This window comes from Polypterus senegalus, chromosome 18, assembly GCF_016835505.1.
Source record: "Polypterus senegalus isolate Bchr_013 chromosome 18, ASM1683550v1, whole genome shotgun sequence".
NCBI classification, from domain to species: domain Eukaryota; kingdom Metazoa; phylum Chordata; class Cladistia; order Polypteriformes; family Polypteridae; genus Polypterus; species Polypterus senegalus.
In genome coordinates, this window is record NC_053171.1 from 46576714 (window position 1) to 46595562 (window position 18849).

Genomic DNA, 18849 nt, shown 5'->3' on the forward strand with positions numbered 1-18849 from the left:
AGAGTTAAACAACTTTGTTGGCCACGTGAACGTGAAAATAAGCATGATGCCTGTGGTAATTATCTTGTGTTTTATAAATATGTTTAGTCAAATTGTAACTTTATTTATAGGGTTCTTTTATGAGATTGCTCACAGCACACTCTTTTCTGCCTGGCTATGTGACTGAGCTTACGATACAGTACACGGGCTTCTTTCCTTTAAACCAGTGCTGCTGGAAGAATAAAAACGCAGGTATATTTACTTTAATAAGACAAGTATTGTGTTAGGTTACACATCACTTTTAAAGTTTTACCCTACTGCTCTTGAGATTGTGTTTTTGAGTTTAACACTGTATGTCCAACTCTTCAGCATAAATTTAGCCATTTCTGAAATACTGAGTCAGATTATTTCAGACAGGAGAAGGAATAATGTGACATTTGCTTCAGGAAATGTATTTTGTGGATGCTTCTACCCGTAGCTGCTTTAAATGCGTGCAAAGCAAACCTATGCATAGGCTAACGGAGTACATCAGACATCTGCAGACTACAAAATCCTTAACAGTAACCTAGTTAAAGGTTTACATGGCCATATATTCGGGTTATTTGCGAAGAAATCTACTCTGTTAACTAGGTTTCTCATAGGCCAATACATGTAGTCCGGTTTCTTTAACCAGAATAGGGGTTTACATAGCATTTTAGACTTAAGGTTTCTGTGAATAACCGGTTATTGAAGCACATATAAACACATTGAGGATGTCTGATAACCACTGAAAAACTACAATCATGTCACCTGACAAAAGCAATGTAGAATCTTACACTTAAAAATATTCAGTAATAACTTGTTTTTGCATCCTAATGACGACATGAAAAAAGCGATGATCATAACATTTAGTGGATCATGGCAGGAAGGCATGTGCATACTCGGAGGGAAAAGAATAAAAATTACCTGTGAAAAGGAATGAGGCAAAAGTGCAGAGGGTCAGCTGCCTTTTGTCTAAGTGGAAAGTTGGATTTATTTATTAATAGCTGATAGGATATTTCTAAAATAATTTTAATGCCCAGACTGCCAGTGCATGCCAGAAACAGGTAATGGCCCTCAATCTTGACCTTAAAGAAGCTGCAGGCAGTTTTTTTTTCCACCCTATGGACCCAATTACTTTCAGCCATTTTGTGTGTGAATGTGAAGCAGATGTTTGGTTGGAATTCTATCAACGGCAGTACTCTTCTCTTTTATTCTAGCATGGGTTGCACCATCTCTCTTTGTCTTCCTAACACTTTCCATGTGATAGGAGGCTGTCTCTCTCATCACAGATGCTAGATATGGTCATCAGGGGAATTCTTTTCTTTTTTCCAGCAAGCTGCACCACGGCCCCAGTTCAGTGATCAGTTCCATATTATTGAAGTTAATTTCTGGTGGGGTGAGGCAACTCATTAATTTGCCCCTGAGTTGACTTTAGCTTTGGCTGTTTTTGTTTTTGACCCCATGAGGCTTGATGTTACTTTGTATGGTTTTATATGCAGCTGAAATTGTGACATTAATTAAATGCAGACATCTGATAAATAACCAAAACAGATCAAGGGGGGTTTTTAAAGGTATACAAGTAGATATTGCAAGAAAAAAGTCATAAATCTTGATGTAATAAAAAGTTGTGACCATCGTGCCCTGTAACAGTCACTGTACTGTATACAGTAAATAAAGCCATCCTGAAGGTATTAGTTGTATGTTTAGAGTAATGTTTGTGCAGAGAATTTCATGAGGGAGCTTTTCATGTACTTGCATGTAATAATTTAAGAGGCAATAGGAGAAATACTGCGAGGTATCTAAGAAAGAACAGAAATTTAGCATGATGTGGTTTGGACATGTGATGAGGAGAGACGATAAATGTGTGGGCCAAATAGTGACAGGAATGGAGTACAGGGGAAGAGATGGCAAGGGAGGTAAAAGCAGAGGTAGACAGATAAAGTAAAAGATGATCTGAAGGAAAAGGGCTTGACTAGTGAGGAGTTGCAGGTCGGAGCTATTTGGAAAAGATTGATCAAGCACATCTACCCCACACAGAAGTGGGAAAGAATCAAGAGGAAAAAGGAAAGATACTGCCAGGACCGCATTAGCTAATAGGTAAAAACACTGACCAGTTCTTTTGTAAACCCTCTTGAGTCCAGTTCAAATGTGCGCAGCTCAGTGCCTTTCCTGGCATAAACCATGTGGCCTTTATTTGAATACATTTGCATTCAAATTCAGGGGTCTTATACCATGAAAATAAAACTAACGTTAAATATAGCTACTGTTTAGTATATTTATGCTTTCATTTTTACAGTTTTCAAAGCACACATGAATTGTCTTGCCATGTTCATATCCTGGTAAAAATATGCAAAAATAATAATAATAATAATAATCAAAAGCATTTGTATAATAAATTTAACCCAAATAATGCTTGCTGCTCATAACTTTGGGTTGCTCATCTTGTTTTTGCAAAAGTTGGCACTTGGCATGTTGAAAACATTTTAAATCAGCTACATGAGCAAAGTGTGTAGCAGCCGTGATCTTAAAATCTGTGATCCACAAATCTATAAATTATAAGTCTGTAATTTGAAAGATTAGACCATTTTTGGTTACTTGTCCTTCACTTTAGTAAGCGAGACAGTGCATCATAGTCTCCAGACGAGTTTTCCTGACTTTCTAACAAAAATCTGAGATTGTATGCCTCTGCTATCTGTTTATTTATTATTATTTTTTGTTTCCTGTCCCAAAAGATGTTTTTGGGGATGACATAGATCTGGCATGTTTATACAAAAGTATTGGAGTAAGAGTGAAATGTAACTAGAATTTAAACATTAAGATGTATACAAAAATTGTGACAATAATTAAATACAAGGTGGTGTTGTAAAGAGGGCTCTGTAGTAGTTTTGAATCACAGCCTGGGCATCATCTGTGTGGAATTTGCACATTCTCTTCATGTTAAAACTTGGGCATCCTTTGGCAGTAACGTAACGGTGATAATGTAAGGAAAAAAAGCCAAGAAGTGCAGAGGTATTGGAATATTGCAAACCTACTTTAATAAAGAAAGAAAGAATGTTTAAAAATGTAGTAGTTAACATTAACACAATACAATGAGATTCTTACTTGTATGTTTCCCCTGGTCTAGTGATACCAGTATGGATCAAACAGAAACGGAATACTTCTGGAAAAATATGTAAGAATACACGCTGGGTATGTCATGCATTTGTCAGTATGAATGGCTGTGTAGTAAGCTTATGCCCAGGAGACAACAGCTATCCCTAAATGCCTGGATGCAAGTGGCAATGGTCTGGAACAAATAAGGGAGAAAAGTGACCATGCAGGACATATGAGATCTGTTGTACGGTAATACTTTGTATCTTTCTAAAGAAAAATATTCACCCCTCAAGTTTTTTGTCTTTTTGTTCCTGTTATATCTGAAAATGTTACCACATTTACAAGTAAAAAAATATTTTTCATTAAAGAACATCCGCTTCTCTAGAACGACTTTCATTATTCATTCACTGGAGTATGAGTTGAGTCTATAATTTGTCCATAGCCCTCTAGCAGCAATTACAGCGGTCAGACCATTCTGTGATGACAATTCACTCCAGTTCTGCTAAGTTAAATGGAGAAGGTTGAAAGGCTGCACTGGCCAGGTCATACTACAGATTTTCATTTGGATTCAAATCTGAGTGCTGGTTGGGCCATTTTAAATTTTTATTTCTGTGTGATTTTTTTTCAGTTTTCCTGCTGGAAAATTAATCTTCACCTAAAAATGCAGACTTTTTTTTTTTGGCCAACTAAAACAGGCCTTCCTTAAGGATCTGTCAGTCTTTTGCTCCATCCATGATGCCTTTGATGGGTGTATCAGGTTTGTGCCAAACATTGCACTTTGCTTTCAGGCCAGAGAGCTCCACTATAGTCTCATCAGACTACAACATTTTGTTCCAAAAGGTTTCAGATTTTGTCATATTGCTTACTGCAACTCCATGTTGGCCTTTTATCAGAAGGGGCTTCCTTCTAGCTACTCTCTCTAAGATGCCTTATCTGTGAAGTGCTGAAGAGACTGTAGATATCTGAACGCTTTCTCCCATTTCAGCCAAAGAAGTCTGTATTATAGCTGGCCTCATGGTTGCTTGTTCAGTTTGGTAGATGTCTTGATCTTGGTAGTGTCACAGTTAAGCCATGTTTTATTTTCCCATTTTTTTGGAGTGGACTACAAAGTGTTCCAAGAAAGGTCTCAAACCTTGGCAGTCTTTGTATAACCTTCTCCTGCTTTTTTCCCTGCTTACCAGCATCACCTCAAAGTTCCATGGGAGTTCCATGACCTTTATGACAGCAGGACTGATCTGATTTCCAGTTTTAGTTGTGAGACCTCACAAAGTCAGTGATATTTATTCTGCAGTCATGCAACTAAACAGCTGGATTTGAAATAAACCCAGGTGTTACATAATTATCTGGAATGCTTCACATAATTCAGGATTTTAAAACAAAAGGAGTAAATACTTAAAGTGATTTTATAATTTTCTGTACAACTTTGAAGACATCTAATACATGTATTTAATTTTAACATGATCAACCAATACTCCTACTTTAACTCTTTGAGGGCTGAATATTTTTTCCAAAAACACATAGTTTCTGACAAAAAATGGTTTCACACAGAAATCAACATAAAATGTCTGTTGCTGCATGCTGTGGCTGCCAGTTTGCCAAGAATGTGCAGCAGGCTTGCGGCCAGGCTGTCTTTGCGTGGCTGGGACATGGTCTCAGTGTATTGCAATCTGGTTTCAACGTCTTATCATTGTTAAGTGGCAGTCCTCCCTGGCGAACACTGTCAGTACAACGATGAACTGGGGACCAATTAGCTTACATTTGTTTTCAATCACTTGTATCAAAAGCTGAGTCTGACAAGTTACAGTCCAGTTCAGACATAATAGGCAAAAATTCGTCCATGGAGTATTTTGCTTTACACATTCACTTTGACCTCTCACCTGATGTCAGTGCCATTTTTGCCATTGTTTGTGCCTTGTTACTCATGTGAGTGCAGGAAATCTCAGTTACACCAATTAATTTAACTTTCCTTCTAGCAACGAGAGTCCAACTAAAACATAATGGTTGGTTTTGTCACAGTTTACAGTTGATTACCATCGTCAAATCCTCTTTTTGACAAAAGTCGACATCAGTCCTAGAAGAGTTAAGTAATTAACATTTTTATTCTGACTTTGTAAAACAGCAGAATGAGAAATAATCATTGGACACTGAATACTTTCTGAAGGCCCCGAATAGAAGAAAGCTTTGTACCAGAATATTCCGTGCCAAATTCACTGCCGTCTGTAGTGCTTTGTAGTCCTGAGATGAGCAGGTGTCATACCAGGATGTGAGGCCACTTGAGAGGATGGACTCCACTGTGTACCTGTAGAAGTTGAGGTACATACAGTAGATTGGCACGTCCATGCTTTACTCACATGTTAGAGTAACTGAAAATATTTCTGAGCCTTCTTGATAATAACTCAAGATGTGTTGTTGCTACTTTAAGTGATTATCAGTGATGGTGACACGAAAACATTTGATACTACTGACTCTGGGCTCCCTCTTTCCTAGAGACTATGACCAGCAGTTCAGTTTGTGTCGTTTAGGGAGATGGTACAACTGTGGCGGAAGGCCATTGTTTTTCTTGTACGCCATTTATCATTATTGGTTATTAGGCATATCAGCAAATTTAATCATGTCTCTGGCCATACAGTCATAAGTGAACAAGGACTGAGGGAAAAATGATGCTGCCTTTCCATACATGCTTGGTTATGCCAGTTCGTTAACAGTGAATGTGAACATGAAGTTGTCTCTGTATGTCTGTTCAGCTTGGAGGACACTTGTATGTGAATGTCATTCTGAAATATATGGTGGCCGGAGTTAAAGAAATAAAAGAGCAAATCAGATAAGATGTACTGTCCTATCCTTTTTGGATATAGCAGCATGACAGTAAGCAGATGCACAGGACTATCACATCTACCACTTTAAAGTACCTGACCTCCAGTATACTACAGCAGTATTGGGTAAACCTAATTGGTGATGTCTAAAGGCTGTACAGGTTAAGAACAGGTTTACATTTTTCATCCTGTTGCTGCCATGAATAGATTGTAATCTGTCTACTTTCATAACCATTACCAACCACTTTTTTTTTATGATGTCAGTCTTTAAAGTGAGTACTTAGGTTTGGTATTTCCTTAGAAATTCATTAAATATTTTGGCTTGAAATAAAGGCCCCTGGCAAACTGCATTTCTTTCCAATGATAAAAGTAAAAGCATTAAGCATGAAGAATGATTCCACCCAGTGGATGAGGATCTTAATCCTTCACATTGTGTCTGATAAAGTCATATCCCCGATTTTGTAATAAAACTAAGCATCAGTGTTTTAGTTTATGAATGACTTGTCAAGGAAAATAAATTTCATTTTTGAAACACATCCATCTTAATTACTGGCTTTTGGTATTAAATTAGCTCTTAAGGTTTTGAACTGCTTTTCAGATTTATGAAAGCTGTATGATGGTGCACTAGGTTCAGATAGTGGTGTGTTGGGTTTTTTCCCAGGGTATTCTGGGTTTCCTTCTACACCTGGAAAGTTTGTATTGAGTATGAGTGGTTGTGGCTGTGTGTGAGAGTGTGCCCTGCAATGGCAGTCTAGTATTAGTTCTTGTGTTCTGTCCTATAACCAACAGTTCACCTCCACCCTTTACTGGATAAGCAGATTAGGAGATAGATGGATGGTTAGATTTATAATGCTTCCAAGTGCAGTCACCCTATCTAGATGGTACATTTTACATTTGTCATATTTGCTTTAGGGTGTATATATATATATATATAGGGTAATTTTTCCAGAAGAATAAACATTTCAAAGAGTGTGTGTTTTTCAGTTTCATTGCTATAATATTTATTTCTTATTTCATTATATATATTCTTCATACATAGGCACCAAACCCACAAACTAGAGAAGTAAAACTGCTTTTATTATACATTTATGTGGCTTTACCTTTTAATGACAAAAGCAGATATCCTAGGGAGATGTTTGTTTATCACTTCTGTAGCTCGCTTATCTTGACTCTAAAGAAAGATTTTATTTGTATGGTTTGGTGAGGGCATGAGGGAGAGTTTGAGCATCAGAAAATCAAATGAACCACACACCACCCCAAAAAAAAAAAATTAAACAAGATCTATCAAGACTTAGTGTGGTGCTTTGATGGCAGACTTTACAGTTGGACGGTCCTATTGGTCTTGGATGCTATTGCAAACTCTGCTTCAGTCTGAACTCTGTGCATGGAGGAGCAATAATTTTATGTTTCCACCAAACACCTAAGACATCAGTTTTAAATTTCACTTCAGCCTGGGTTTTTTGTCTGCTTGTTTACCAAAGCCTCTGAAAAGGAGGCTGGGGTCAACTCTGGATGGTTGTGCATCACAGGGTACACACATGCGTACACCCGCATTGATGCACTCTACCATGCCATTTAACCTAATTTGTACATTTAGAGACAGCTCACACAAGATTGTCTTTTTTTTTTTTTACTAAGGCACATTTATTGATTATAACAGTTTAATGGCTCAAAGGAAAAGGCCTACTAGTCTTTGAGTACTTCAGTGTAATATCATTTGATTCAATAATATTGTTCCTTTGATTCATTTAAGATTATTTCGATTGTACAGCTTGCCATGATTATGAACCCAAGAAACACCATTGGACTGACAAATTTAGTAGGTGCCCAAGCGTTTCCTGAGGTGGATTTTGTTAGATTGTTGGCTGTTGACCTAGTGATTGATTTATATTGTTTTTATTTGTCTTTTAATGGAGGTGTGAAGGTATGTATGGAAGTTTTGTTTGCAGTGTAAATTCTGAATTTCCCCCTGGGGTTAATAAAGTTTATCTAATCTAATATATACACACAGCTACGGTACACAACTTTCTCTAGACTTATTTAGACAAGTGCTTCTCTGTAATTCAGTGGGTTTTTACATATAAATTGTCTTGTTGTTGTGTTGGCTGTAAAAGTACAATTTAGAAAAATAAGGCAAAAATCTAGCAGCACTTTTAATCATCCAGGGAGTTGAGGAGGAGTTACTAATCATTTTTGTGATACATAGCATGTGGTGCAGTCTTGTTGGCCTGGGTGTGTTTCTCCTTTAATGAGACAGTGACTAATGTCTAGCTAGATACGTCATCTTGAAGTCACTTTTACAGTTTCAGTTTCTCATTTATTTTTGACCACTCTATGAACAACCAAGGCAAACAGACTTCCATGATGGAGTCTGCCACACTGAACAATTTTCTTGTAAACTGTTTAGTGTTCAAGCACTTTCTTCGCTTGAGAAGCCCTCGAATAAACTGCTAACATTCAAAGGTTGGTTGCTGTGAATTACCAGTAAGATGTAGGATTTCTTTATGAAAGGATAAGTGTCTGGTCTGCTCAGTTTAGTTTTTATGGACTGTAAGTGTCTTACCAAATCTGCTTGGAAACATTATTTAAATTTGCAAGTTATCTGGTCTAGAAGGCTTCAAGAACATTGTAGATTGATTTAAGGAGCTGTTTAACAAACTCATTTGTGTAATGGTGACCTTGCACCTGGATCTTTTGGGTGATTGCCTGCTTTATGGATATAATGCCAGTCAGTGGATCTGTCAGTGACTACGTGTTGATGAAAGTAATATCTGGAGTCTTCAGGAATTGTCACAGCACAAAAATAACAGAGCAGGACTGAGACCTGTATAGGACTTTTCCTGTAGCATGGGATCAAGTGAGATAGGGTGAGTGGAGAAAATCCATTCAAGAGAAGTAAATGGGGTTGAAAGAGAATACGAACTGCTTAGATTAGTTCTGTTTGTGTGTTTAAAATCTGAGCTGGTCTGCCTGTAGACAGAAATAACAGGAATCCTCCATGATTTGTTTTCTTTCCATTCTGTTTTTGTCTGAGGATAGAGCGGTAAATGAAAATTTCAGAAGTAAAATAGATTTAGTTTGCCGTGTACTATATTCCTTTCTAGTAGTCTTTCCTCTTACTTTCCAAAGATGTTATGGGTAGAGGTAGTGCTAGGGTGAAAGTCTTTTAACTAAGAGCATATCATACATGGACTTTGTGGGTTACAGCCTTGAGATAGAGTTTTAATTTAAATGTATTCAAAATTGTCTTCATTTGGAAGACAGCAGCATTTTTTGTGTGTTTCAAAAACATTTATAATAGGATAGATAAATAATACCGCTGTAAATATACATTTTAAAAAGAAAGAAAACAAGGTTACTGTTGTTTATAGTTTTGATAAACGTTTGACTGCAAGTTCTGCAATGGACCAGCAACCACATTCTTCCCAAGTCCCAAAGACTTAATTGACAACTCTAAATTGACCCTTTAGGAGGGAGTGTGCCTTACGATGTGCTGGAACCTCATCCATGCCTGGTTCTTGTCTTGCTCCCGACAGTAGGCTTATGAATGGATATACTTTTTTGATGTTATTTTTATTCTTATTTCAGTTACCTGATTATTTTATTTTCATTTTAGAATTCTGCTTTTCCATGTTATTTACATTGAAGAATTATCAATTTGTATTTTTAAATTTCATAAAATCTTTATCCTTGGCTGTCTTGCTGTGCTATAGGTGGCATTAGCCAACAGGCTGACATGAGTCCTTTTCAACCTTAGGCTTTGATCTGATTGGTAAGGGCTAGACCCCAGTGCATTCTTGACCATCCTTACATATGAGATGAAGCCAGACGAAATCCAACACATTGTAGACTTGTGCACAGTGAGTGTCAGGCTAAGTACATGGTTGGCAAATTCAAGGACCAGTTCATGTTATATTCTAGCTTTCATATACATAGTGAAGCATATCAGCATCTTCACAATTTTTAAATTAGTCTAGGTTCTTCTCCAAAAGCATCTATATTACATTAGGGATGGAGCCAGACTGTGGCCTACCCATCCATCCTTCCAGCCATTTTCTTCAGCTTATCCAGGTCTAGGACGCATTCAGATGTTCCTTTTCCCCGGTCTCTCCTCGAAATCTTCCAGGGGGGTACCAAGGGGTTCCCGGACCATCCGAGAGATATAATCTCTTCAGCATATCCTAGTTCTGCCCTGAGGTGTCCTTCCGGTTGGACATGCTTGAAACACTTCCACAGGGAGGCGTCCAGGAAGCAGCCTAATCAGACACCTGAACCATCTCAACTGGTTCCTTTCAATATGGAGGAGCAGTGGCTCTGCTTTGAGCTCCTCCCGAATGTCTGAACCCTTCACCCTTTCTCTAAGTCTGACCCAAGATACCCTGAGAAGGTAGTTATTTCTGCCATTTGTATTGCAGTCTAGTTATATTTTTGGTCACTACCCACCGCTAAGGACTATGGGTGAGAGTAGAAATGTAGAGGATTGGTAAATTGAAAACTTTACCTTTTGGATCAACTCTCTCTTCACCATGACTGACCAGTACAACATCCACGGTCTGATCTGCCTGTTGATCTCCAGCTCTCTTATTCCTTCACTCGTAAGCAAGACTCTGAGATACTTAAACTCCTCTACTTGAGGCAGCACCCCATTCCCAGCTCAGAGAGGACACGCCACCCTTTTTAGGCTAAGAACCACTAACTCAGACTTAGGTGTGCTGATCCTCATCCTGGCCTCATCAGATGCAGTTGCAAACCACCCCAGTACGTGTCTGAGGTGATAGCCTTGATGAAACCAGAAAGACCACATATTCTGCAAAAACCAGAGGCGTGACCCTGAGAACACCTGAATTGGACACCCTCTACCCCTGGGCTGCGCCTAGAAATTCTGCCCATAAAAAGTATTGAAAGATTTGGTGGCAAAGGGCAGCCTTGGTGCAGTCCCACACCCACTTGGACCAAGCTATGTCTAACGCAAATCTAGCGTTCACTCTGGTTGTACAGAGACAGAATAACCTGCAACAGCTGCCCCAGTACCCTATATTCCCGAAGCACTCCCACAGGACACCCCAAGTGACATGATTGTATGCCTTTTCCAACTCCACAAACCAAATGTAGACTGTTGGCTGGGCATATTTTCAAGAATCCTCTAGAATATAAAACTCTGGAATATTTGTCCATAAAGTCAGATCATGAAGTGATTATTGATGATTTTGATAGTGTCTGCACATACTTCTTGCAAAGGAGCTGTACGTCTTCAAGCAGCTGTCTAATGTGTCTTTTACATCAGCAGAACCTATTTACTAGTGGCTAGAATTGGAAGGAATGGAATGTTTACCTCCAACATCGCCATCTAAATCGAGGCAAATGATTGTTCACTTTTTCAAGATATATATGTAATTTGTATATAAAAAGAGTTAAACCCTACATTAAATTTGTCTGAAGCAGATAAAGAGCACAGCACAGTATTTCTACCAAACAAATGGCTAACACATTCCTAATATCGGGAAAAGGAAAAACAAATGTATAGGCCCGCCACTATTGAAATAAAGTTCTGTTTGCTGTGTCCTGGAAGAAGTAAATTTAATTTTATTTCTTTATAACAATGTTTAAATGTTCCTTTATTTCAGGTGGGAAATATATATATATTTTTTTTGGTTAGGTTTTGTTTTTTCACTTTTGTTTTTTAAATTTCTCTGGTGTTCTCTCCAGAATTATTGTACGGTAATTTGTTGTATAGGTTTTTCAATTTTTATCTGCTTGATTTTAGAATATGTTACTTTGTTGGAAAAAAAAATAAATAAAAAAGTGTTGCTGCAAAGTAAGGAGGACTTGTGTAATAGTGGGAGTGTGCTGTTTTACTCAATACAAGATGCAACGATTGGAACTGCAAAAAATATATTTCAAGTATTTCTCTTCAAATTTAAGAGAATGGCAAAATAGCATTGTCTGACATATCACAGAGCACTCCAGTATGCACGTTTAAGTACTATATATGTAAACAGTACCCCAAACAGTTAAAGATGATCAATTATTATTATGTAAATCATAAAGTAAAAGTGGGTGTGCATGTCAAGTAATCTGTGTATTGTCTATGTTTAATGTTCGTTATGGAAATGTCTACTTAATCATCCAGCATATGTTTACCTCTGTCCCTTGTACTTTTCGTTTTGCAGTAAAAAATGTGTTTATTCTGAATGTTTTACTCAAATCAGTTTAAGCGTAGACATGGCCTTTGGTTAACTCCTTTACCTAAAGGAAAACACTGCTGAGAGAGATTCTAACTTTTTTTTCTTATACATGTGACAACTTCTAATGGAATAAATAATGCTGGGGTTTTAGTAGCTTATTTCTCATTTACACCATCTAACCTTGAGTTACCAAAAACAGATTCAAACAAGTCTAAAATTGGGAAAAAAAGAAATGGTGCTCCCCTTTAAACTTGTTGGAGGGTACATTGTTATTTCTGGGGTCAGATGATGTTCTAAAAATCATTGTAAGGACTGAAGCCAGTCACAAAGGGTTACACAATCATGACTGAGCCAACCGCATTATTCTGTAAATCTGTTGTATTGTGTGTGGGTGGAGACGGACAGCATCCTGCCTGTTTTTAGCATTCCTTCTTTCTTGACAAACAAATCATGTGGTGTCAGGTAGTCTCCTGTAGATGATTATCTTGACCCTCTTGTGTGCTTGCAGTTGGAAGCATTTGGTGAATTTATATCTGTGAGTTTTGTGATTACTTAGTAGCCCTAACAAAAGAAGTGACCAGAGTGGTTACTAGTTGACTTTTTTAGCTTTATCTCGTAGCATAAAGCAACAGGCTGAGACAGTGTCTCCATTTACATGTGTGAACTTGGACTTGACATTTAGTCCAGTTAGGGCAAAGTTGAGCACATTTACACACATAGATAAAAAGACTGAGCCAGAAAAATGCTTAGCTTTAGTTAGGGCCGTACAGGTTTCCAGGAGAGCTTTAATTCTGTCTCTCTGCAAGATGGTATGGAGTCAGACTATTTCCTATACCCTGTCAGCTTTCTGTGTTTCAAGGAGGAGGCCACATTGTGTTGCAGTCCACTGGCTTTCTGCCTCTGGTGTATTAAAACGCAAGCAAGAGTCCTGTTTTAAAATTACTGAATACAAAGCACATTCCTTCCTATTCTAACCCGCCTGGAGCACATTAGTAACAAAGTATATGCCAAAAAGGCTGCAAGAATAAGCCAGAGTCAGGAATTGATTCCCAGGAAAATGTGAACACACAGAGCTGCTCCTAGGAAGGGGACACTGGCTCACCCAACATTCACTTGGCACTGGTTTATAGCAATTTCCTGGGATTAATGGGCCATCATCCAAAGTGAACATCTTACGGGCCAGCCTTTAACACTCAACAGAGCCTGTCAATGACAACTACTTTTGGTTGTCTAAGACAGATGGGCCATGCTTTGAGTTTTTGTTTGCTTCATAAACCTCTCAATGGTGACTTGTCAGAGATCAAGTTTGGATTCAGTCACAAATATGATATTTGGGGAGGAGACAAGGAGGGCATGAGAAGTACAAGGGTTTGTAATCATTCAAAAAAAAAAATGACAAAGTGGAGCACTGTATTTTTTCTTTCCTGGCATGATAAAATGAAGTGCACCATCCTAACAGTTGCTGGCTAATATGGGTAAATTAATGAAAGTAAGGAAAAAAATTTGGGTGGGGCTGTAATTTATTTATTTATTTATGTAAACAAAATTTTGAGAAGGTTTTATCTTACCTGTTTTATTTTTCTTTATTATTCCTTAGCCTGTCAACGTATCCATGCCTGTGTCTGTGCACCCACCCTGGTGTGATGATTTAAGGGACACACAGGAGCTACTTGGCTCTGTCGGCGGGTACAGCTGAGTAAGCTGTGACAAAAAATGAACAAACTGAACTTTCACAACAATAAAACGATGCAGGACCGCCGTTGTGTGTGTGTATTTCTCCCCAACGATGACACACTGAACATTGTTGTCAATGTGAGTATGAAACCTTGTCATTACAATTGTGCCAATTTGGAGCTTGTTCAACCTAAAAGAGGGCATAAAGGAGGGAGTGCTTCATTAGTCACTGCTAAGACCAGTAGTCAGTGATTTCGGTGCATAATATATCCAGTTCTTCATTTTCTGGGGTTCAAAATGAAAATTTAGGACTTGGTATTACATTAAAGCTAAATGTTAGTACAATTTCATATATGCAAAGAAGACAAAACTCCTCCTAACCTTTTTAGACCATAGCAGCACACTGTAGTCTCATTTCTAATTTTACAAGGCTGCGGGTTCAATCCGCAACATTTACTGTACTTATTGTGAATTTGCCGGATTTTCATGGTAAAACAAACAGATTTATAACTATGTTGTTCTACTTTAATATGATATTCTCTACAGAAGGGCACTTCATTTAACATATAAGCCACAATCATAGATGCAAAAATATTAGCCAGTTTAATGTAATGAAACCAACTTAGCTGACTGCTTTTCGTTGCAAAACGGATAATCTCAATGAACAAGCTGCAGCCTTGAATATGTATATACTTTACAATCCAAAGAAGTAAAGAAACCCCCAAAAAGGAAAAAGTAGGTGAATGGCAGATTGGAATATTATAAAGTGAAGCAGCCATATCATGGATGAAGACTTTTACATCTTGTTATGAGAATCCAGCTCAGTAAATCATGCTAGACAACAAAACAAATGAGCCAACCCCTGAACCAAACACCTAATGTAAGAAAGGGGAACGGAATTCATGAGCCATTGGAAGACTGGAAGGAATTTATTAATAAGTAACGGAAAAGGAGCAATTGCAGACTAACAAACAGCTGAAAATAAGCTCATTTCAAGTCTGTGAGCTCCAGGTGAACAGGGAAATACTACTGGAATATTCCGAAATGATCAAAAAAATTCTGAGGGAAATGTCAGATTCCTCAAAGAGTAAAAGAACTAGAATGGTGGGTCTTCCAGCCAGGACATTAGCACACAGTCAAGAAAGGCTTTGCCTTACCTTTTCTCTGTGTATTTTAGAGCAGACAATGAGAGTGATGGAGCAGAACATGTTTTATTGTTAAAGAATATAATCCAGAGCTGCATGTGTAGGCTTTTTAGAAATGACAGTCACCTTGTCAACTTCTTGTCTATCCAGGTGAAGGTACTATGTCAGGAGCTGCTTATAAAGGTGTGCGATCTTCTCCGACTCAAAGACTGCCATCTTTTTGGACTCAGTGTCATCCAGAGTAAGTATGGTGGAAAAAGGCATGGTGTGGTAGTGAGACACTGGTGAGATACAATAACTGCCTTGGAAAGGTTTTGACGTCTTTTGTATAACTATCATATAGCACATGCACACAAACATTGTGACTTTGGAGGTTTGCTTATAGGGTGACCTGGGTGACTCAAGTCTTTGAATATTTGTAAAGAGTGACCTGAACCTATTAAAAGAATGCTTAAGCATGCACAAATTCAGTCCAGAAGAGTGCATATGTGTTTGGCTTTGCATCTACCATAGGTGCTGAAGTTGACCAGTGGCTAATAAATTCATTAGTGAGACCAAAAAAGTCTAAACAAATAGATACGCCCTTAGGTTAGCCTGTAAATGTTTTGGTGTCTTCATATTTTCCCCAAACCGTTAGGATGGTGCGTCATACTTTTATGAAACTGTGTAGAATGTCCTTCCAAAATATTTTTTTGTAATATGCTTTTACATGAAAGATATTGATGATTAATGTTAATGGAATCTGTTTTGCTCTTTTTCTTTTAGATAATGAACACATTTACATGGAGCTAGGCCAAAAATTGTCTAAGTACTGTCCTAAGGAATGGAAAAGAGAATCCAGCAAGGTGAGTGAGGTGTGTTAAATGTAACTAAAATAAATGAAAAGATTTTCTTAATCCTGACCCATAACTCTTTTGCCATTTTATTGACAGGGCATTGACCAATTTGGACCTCCAATGATTGTTCACTTCAGGGTCCAGTATTATGTAGAAAATGGCCGGTTAATAAGGTGAGTACCTTGATTCTCTATGGCTAGAATTTGTCTCAGAACCAGTCTATCAGACTAAATTTAATATAGCACCCTTTAGAGAGTACATCTTTATTATACATGTTACAAAGCAAACTGAGTTAAAATGAAAGAAGCAGACAGAAACCAGATGGTTCAATTCATGACAGAAAACAAGGAAACAAACTGTACAGACTGTATACTGTATGAGTGAAAATTGGACTATATTGACAGAATGAAGACAGTAAGTTGTGGCTTTTTCAGTAAAATCTAGCTTGTAGCTATTATTCATAGACCACATTGGGCGCAACAAAGAGTGGAGCTGAGGTTGGATACTTTGGATTGTTGAAAATGTTAATAGTGTTAGCATATCTGGAGTTTTGAGGTGAAGTGTAATAAGCATCAGGCGGGTTCTACAAGTGTGTGCGTGTTACTGGCAAAGGAGCACTAAGAAGTAAAGCTGCAGTACTGAAAAATAACACTTCATGTGCTTGCACAGAATGGCATACAAGGGTGGCAATTCACAGAGAGTTTAGGGGAAGGACTTTTCTAATGTGCAGTATTGCAGCAACAGAGTTTGTATGAAATTAGGCAAAATGCTACACCTGCCTTAGCCTTGGCCAGTAGCATCATGTGCTATCACAGCACAACTCTGTATGTGCACCATAGACCTGACAGGCACTAAGCTGCATTTGATAGCATTGTAATCTTCTCCACCACTGCGTTTCTGCAAGTATGCGAATGGGCACACTAAGAAATCACCCATTGTGCTTAGGCTGTGACAAGGATGTTACTTAATGGTAGCGTATTAATGTTTCCAGAAAATAAATGGGGATGTTTGTAATTTGGGCTTGTAAATTTGACAGTCTTTTTGATGTATAAGCAAAAAGATACACTGTGTTAACTAAGAAACTCTCCCATTTTTTATTATTGCAAGATACAATGTTTGAAAATTACCACAGAGGTGACTTTGCCCAACCTGTCATTGTAAACGTGACATTGCACAGGCAACCTTTGCAATGGACATACATAGACCTTCATGGTAAGGGTACAATCAGGTGGTGCATGGATATAGAAACCTCCCCACAAGGTGATGTGACTGTCACAGTACCACAGAGACCCTCTTGAGACCATGCAGGATCTGCACCTACTTAGACTGAGCACACCAGTTGAGAAGCCTGCCATTTCACTCACCGGAATGATTACTAAAGTAAATTGCTCATTTTAACTGAGAAAACTTTTCAGACTGTAAATGTGTCATTGCAATGAAACATAGCTACAGAAGCATGCAAAATGGACCTGAGTTTGTAACACTTCTTTATCGATTTTTAAATTAATATAGTAAGTGGGTAAAAACAAAGCTGATTTTAAAAAAATGAGCACTGGCTGGTGTGGTTTAGAGTTGGCATGCAGCCATTATGCCCCCATCTCAAATCATAGTGCAAAAAAAAAAAGAGGAAAAGAAACAGCATGGCACTGACAGTGTTTTGATTTTTAAAAACAGTTGTTCACCTGCTGCTGAGCAGTTAAGGAAGCCCTGCATTTTTTCCAGTTCAGTTGCTACACATTGTTACAAAAATTAACTCTATTCATTTGTTGTTGTCACAATGGTGGAACATTAAAAAGGCTTGAAGCTACTAAGAGCTGTGCCAACATGTATCCATGTAAAAAATACTTGTGGTTTGGTGTCATAGTGGGGCATAAAAGTTTAGTGAGAGGTAAGTGAGGACAATGGAAGAGGCGAGTGTGTTGCTGTGCATTGTAGCACTGTCTTGTGTGTTAAGCAGTTTGGAAATTCATGATCTCTACTCTCCTGTTGTATAGTGACCGAACTGCTCGCTACTATTACTACTGGCACCTAAGAAAACAAGTCTTACTGTCCCAGTGTGTCCAACGTGAAGAAGCCTACTTTCTGCTGGCAGCTTTTGCTCTGCAGGCTGATCTAGGAAACTTTAAACGGAACAAACACTTTTGGAAGTACTTTGAACCAGAGGCCTACTTCCCCCCCTGGGTGAGTGTCTTATTCCTAAATTATATATATATATATATATATATCTCAGGTTTACTCTGTACAGTGGTACCTTGGTATACATCCTTAATCCGTTCCAGCTCATTTGACTTATACCAAACGGGACGTATACCAAATTAATTTGAAATAAAGTGAAAATGATTAATCCGTTCCTATGAAAAAAAAATACTATTATGATTGTCATAATATATATTGATGGGGTTGTATAAAATCATTTAAACACTGCTTAATGCTAAAATACATAAATACAAAAGCAATTAGATGAAATAAATTAAAATTTAACCTCACTTTACTTTTTAATAACGTCTTTGTTTTACACAACCGTAGATACCGTCGTTCTCAGCATACGGTATGCAGCAGCCAAGTCCCGGATATGCATGCCACCTTCATACTTTTCAACAATCAATTCAAATTAAGTGAAAAAAACACAAAATCGCGTGAAAATTCACAGAGAATCATAGCGCGTACTGACGCTTGTGGGCAGTTGTGGCTTTGTCTCTCGAGAGAGGTAAACAAGGTAGCGCATGGGTTGTTCACTGAATGCTAGTAACTGGCGTACTGATGCTCGTGGGCGGTCGTGGCTTTGTCTCAAGAGGGGTAAACAAGGGTAGCGCGCGGTGTTCCAGCACGCAAGTGGTATTCCAAACAAAGGTCGTATACCCTGCAAAATTTTACACGCCCAAACAGGACGTATACCAAGTTGGACTTATTCCAAAGTGGATGTATACCAAGGTACCACTGTATTTGAATGTCCGCCTATGATTTGGGAAATTCTGCAAATCAACACACACATTAGACATTTTCATTTTCTGAAAGATCTTCCTATCTTGCAGTACCCTGCAGGTAGGCCAATTTTACAAATAGTGTAATTTTCACAGTTCTATAAAAATATATTTGCTTTGTT

General features: G+C 38.1%; 1 protein-coding gene across 1 annotated transcript in view; it reads left to right on the plus strand.

The window, feature by feature from the left end:
• Positions 1-18849, plus strand: part of frmd6 (FERM domain containing 6) — a 45802-nt gene that overhangs the window by 11285 nt on the left and 15668 nt on the right. The window contains exons 2-6 of the mRNA XM_039741028.1: positions 13689-13903; positions 15061-15151; positions 15676-15755; positions 15843-15919; positions 17741-17927. Coding sequence (XP_039596962.1) covers positions 13805-13903; positions 15061-15151; positions 15676-15755; positions 15843-15919; positions 17741-17927 — 534 coding nt within the window. The 5' untranslated portion in view covers positions 13689-13804. The remainder of the gene's footprint in view (positions 1-13688; positions 13904-15060; positions 15152-15675; positions 15756-15842; positions 15920-17740; positions 17928-18849) is intronic.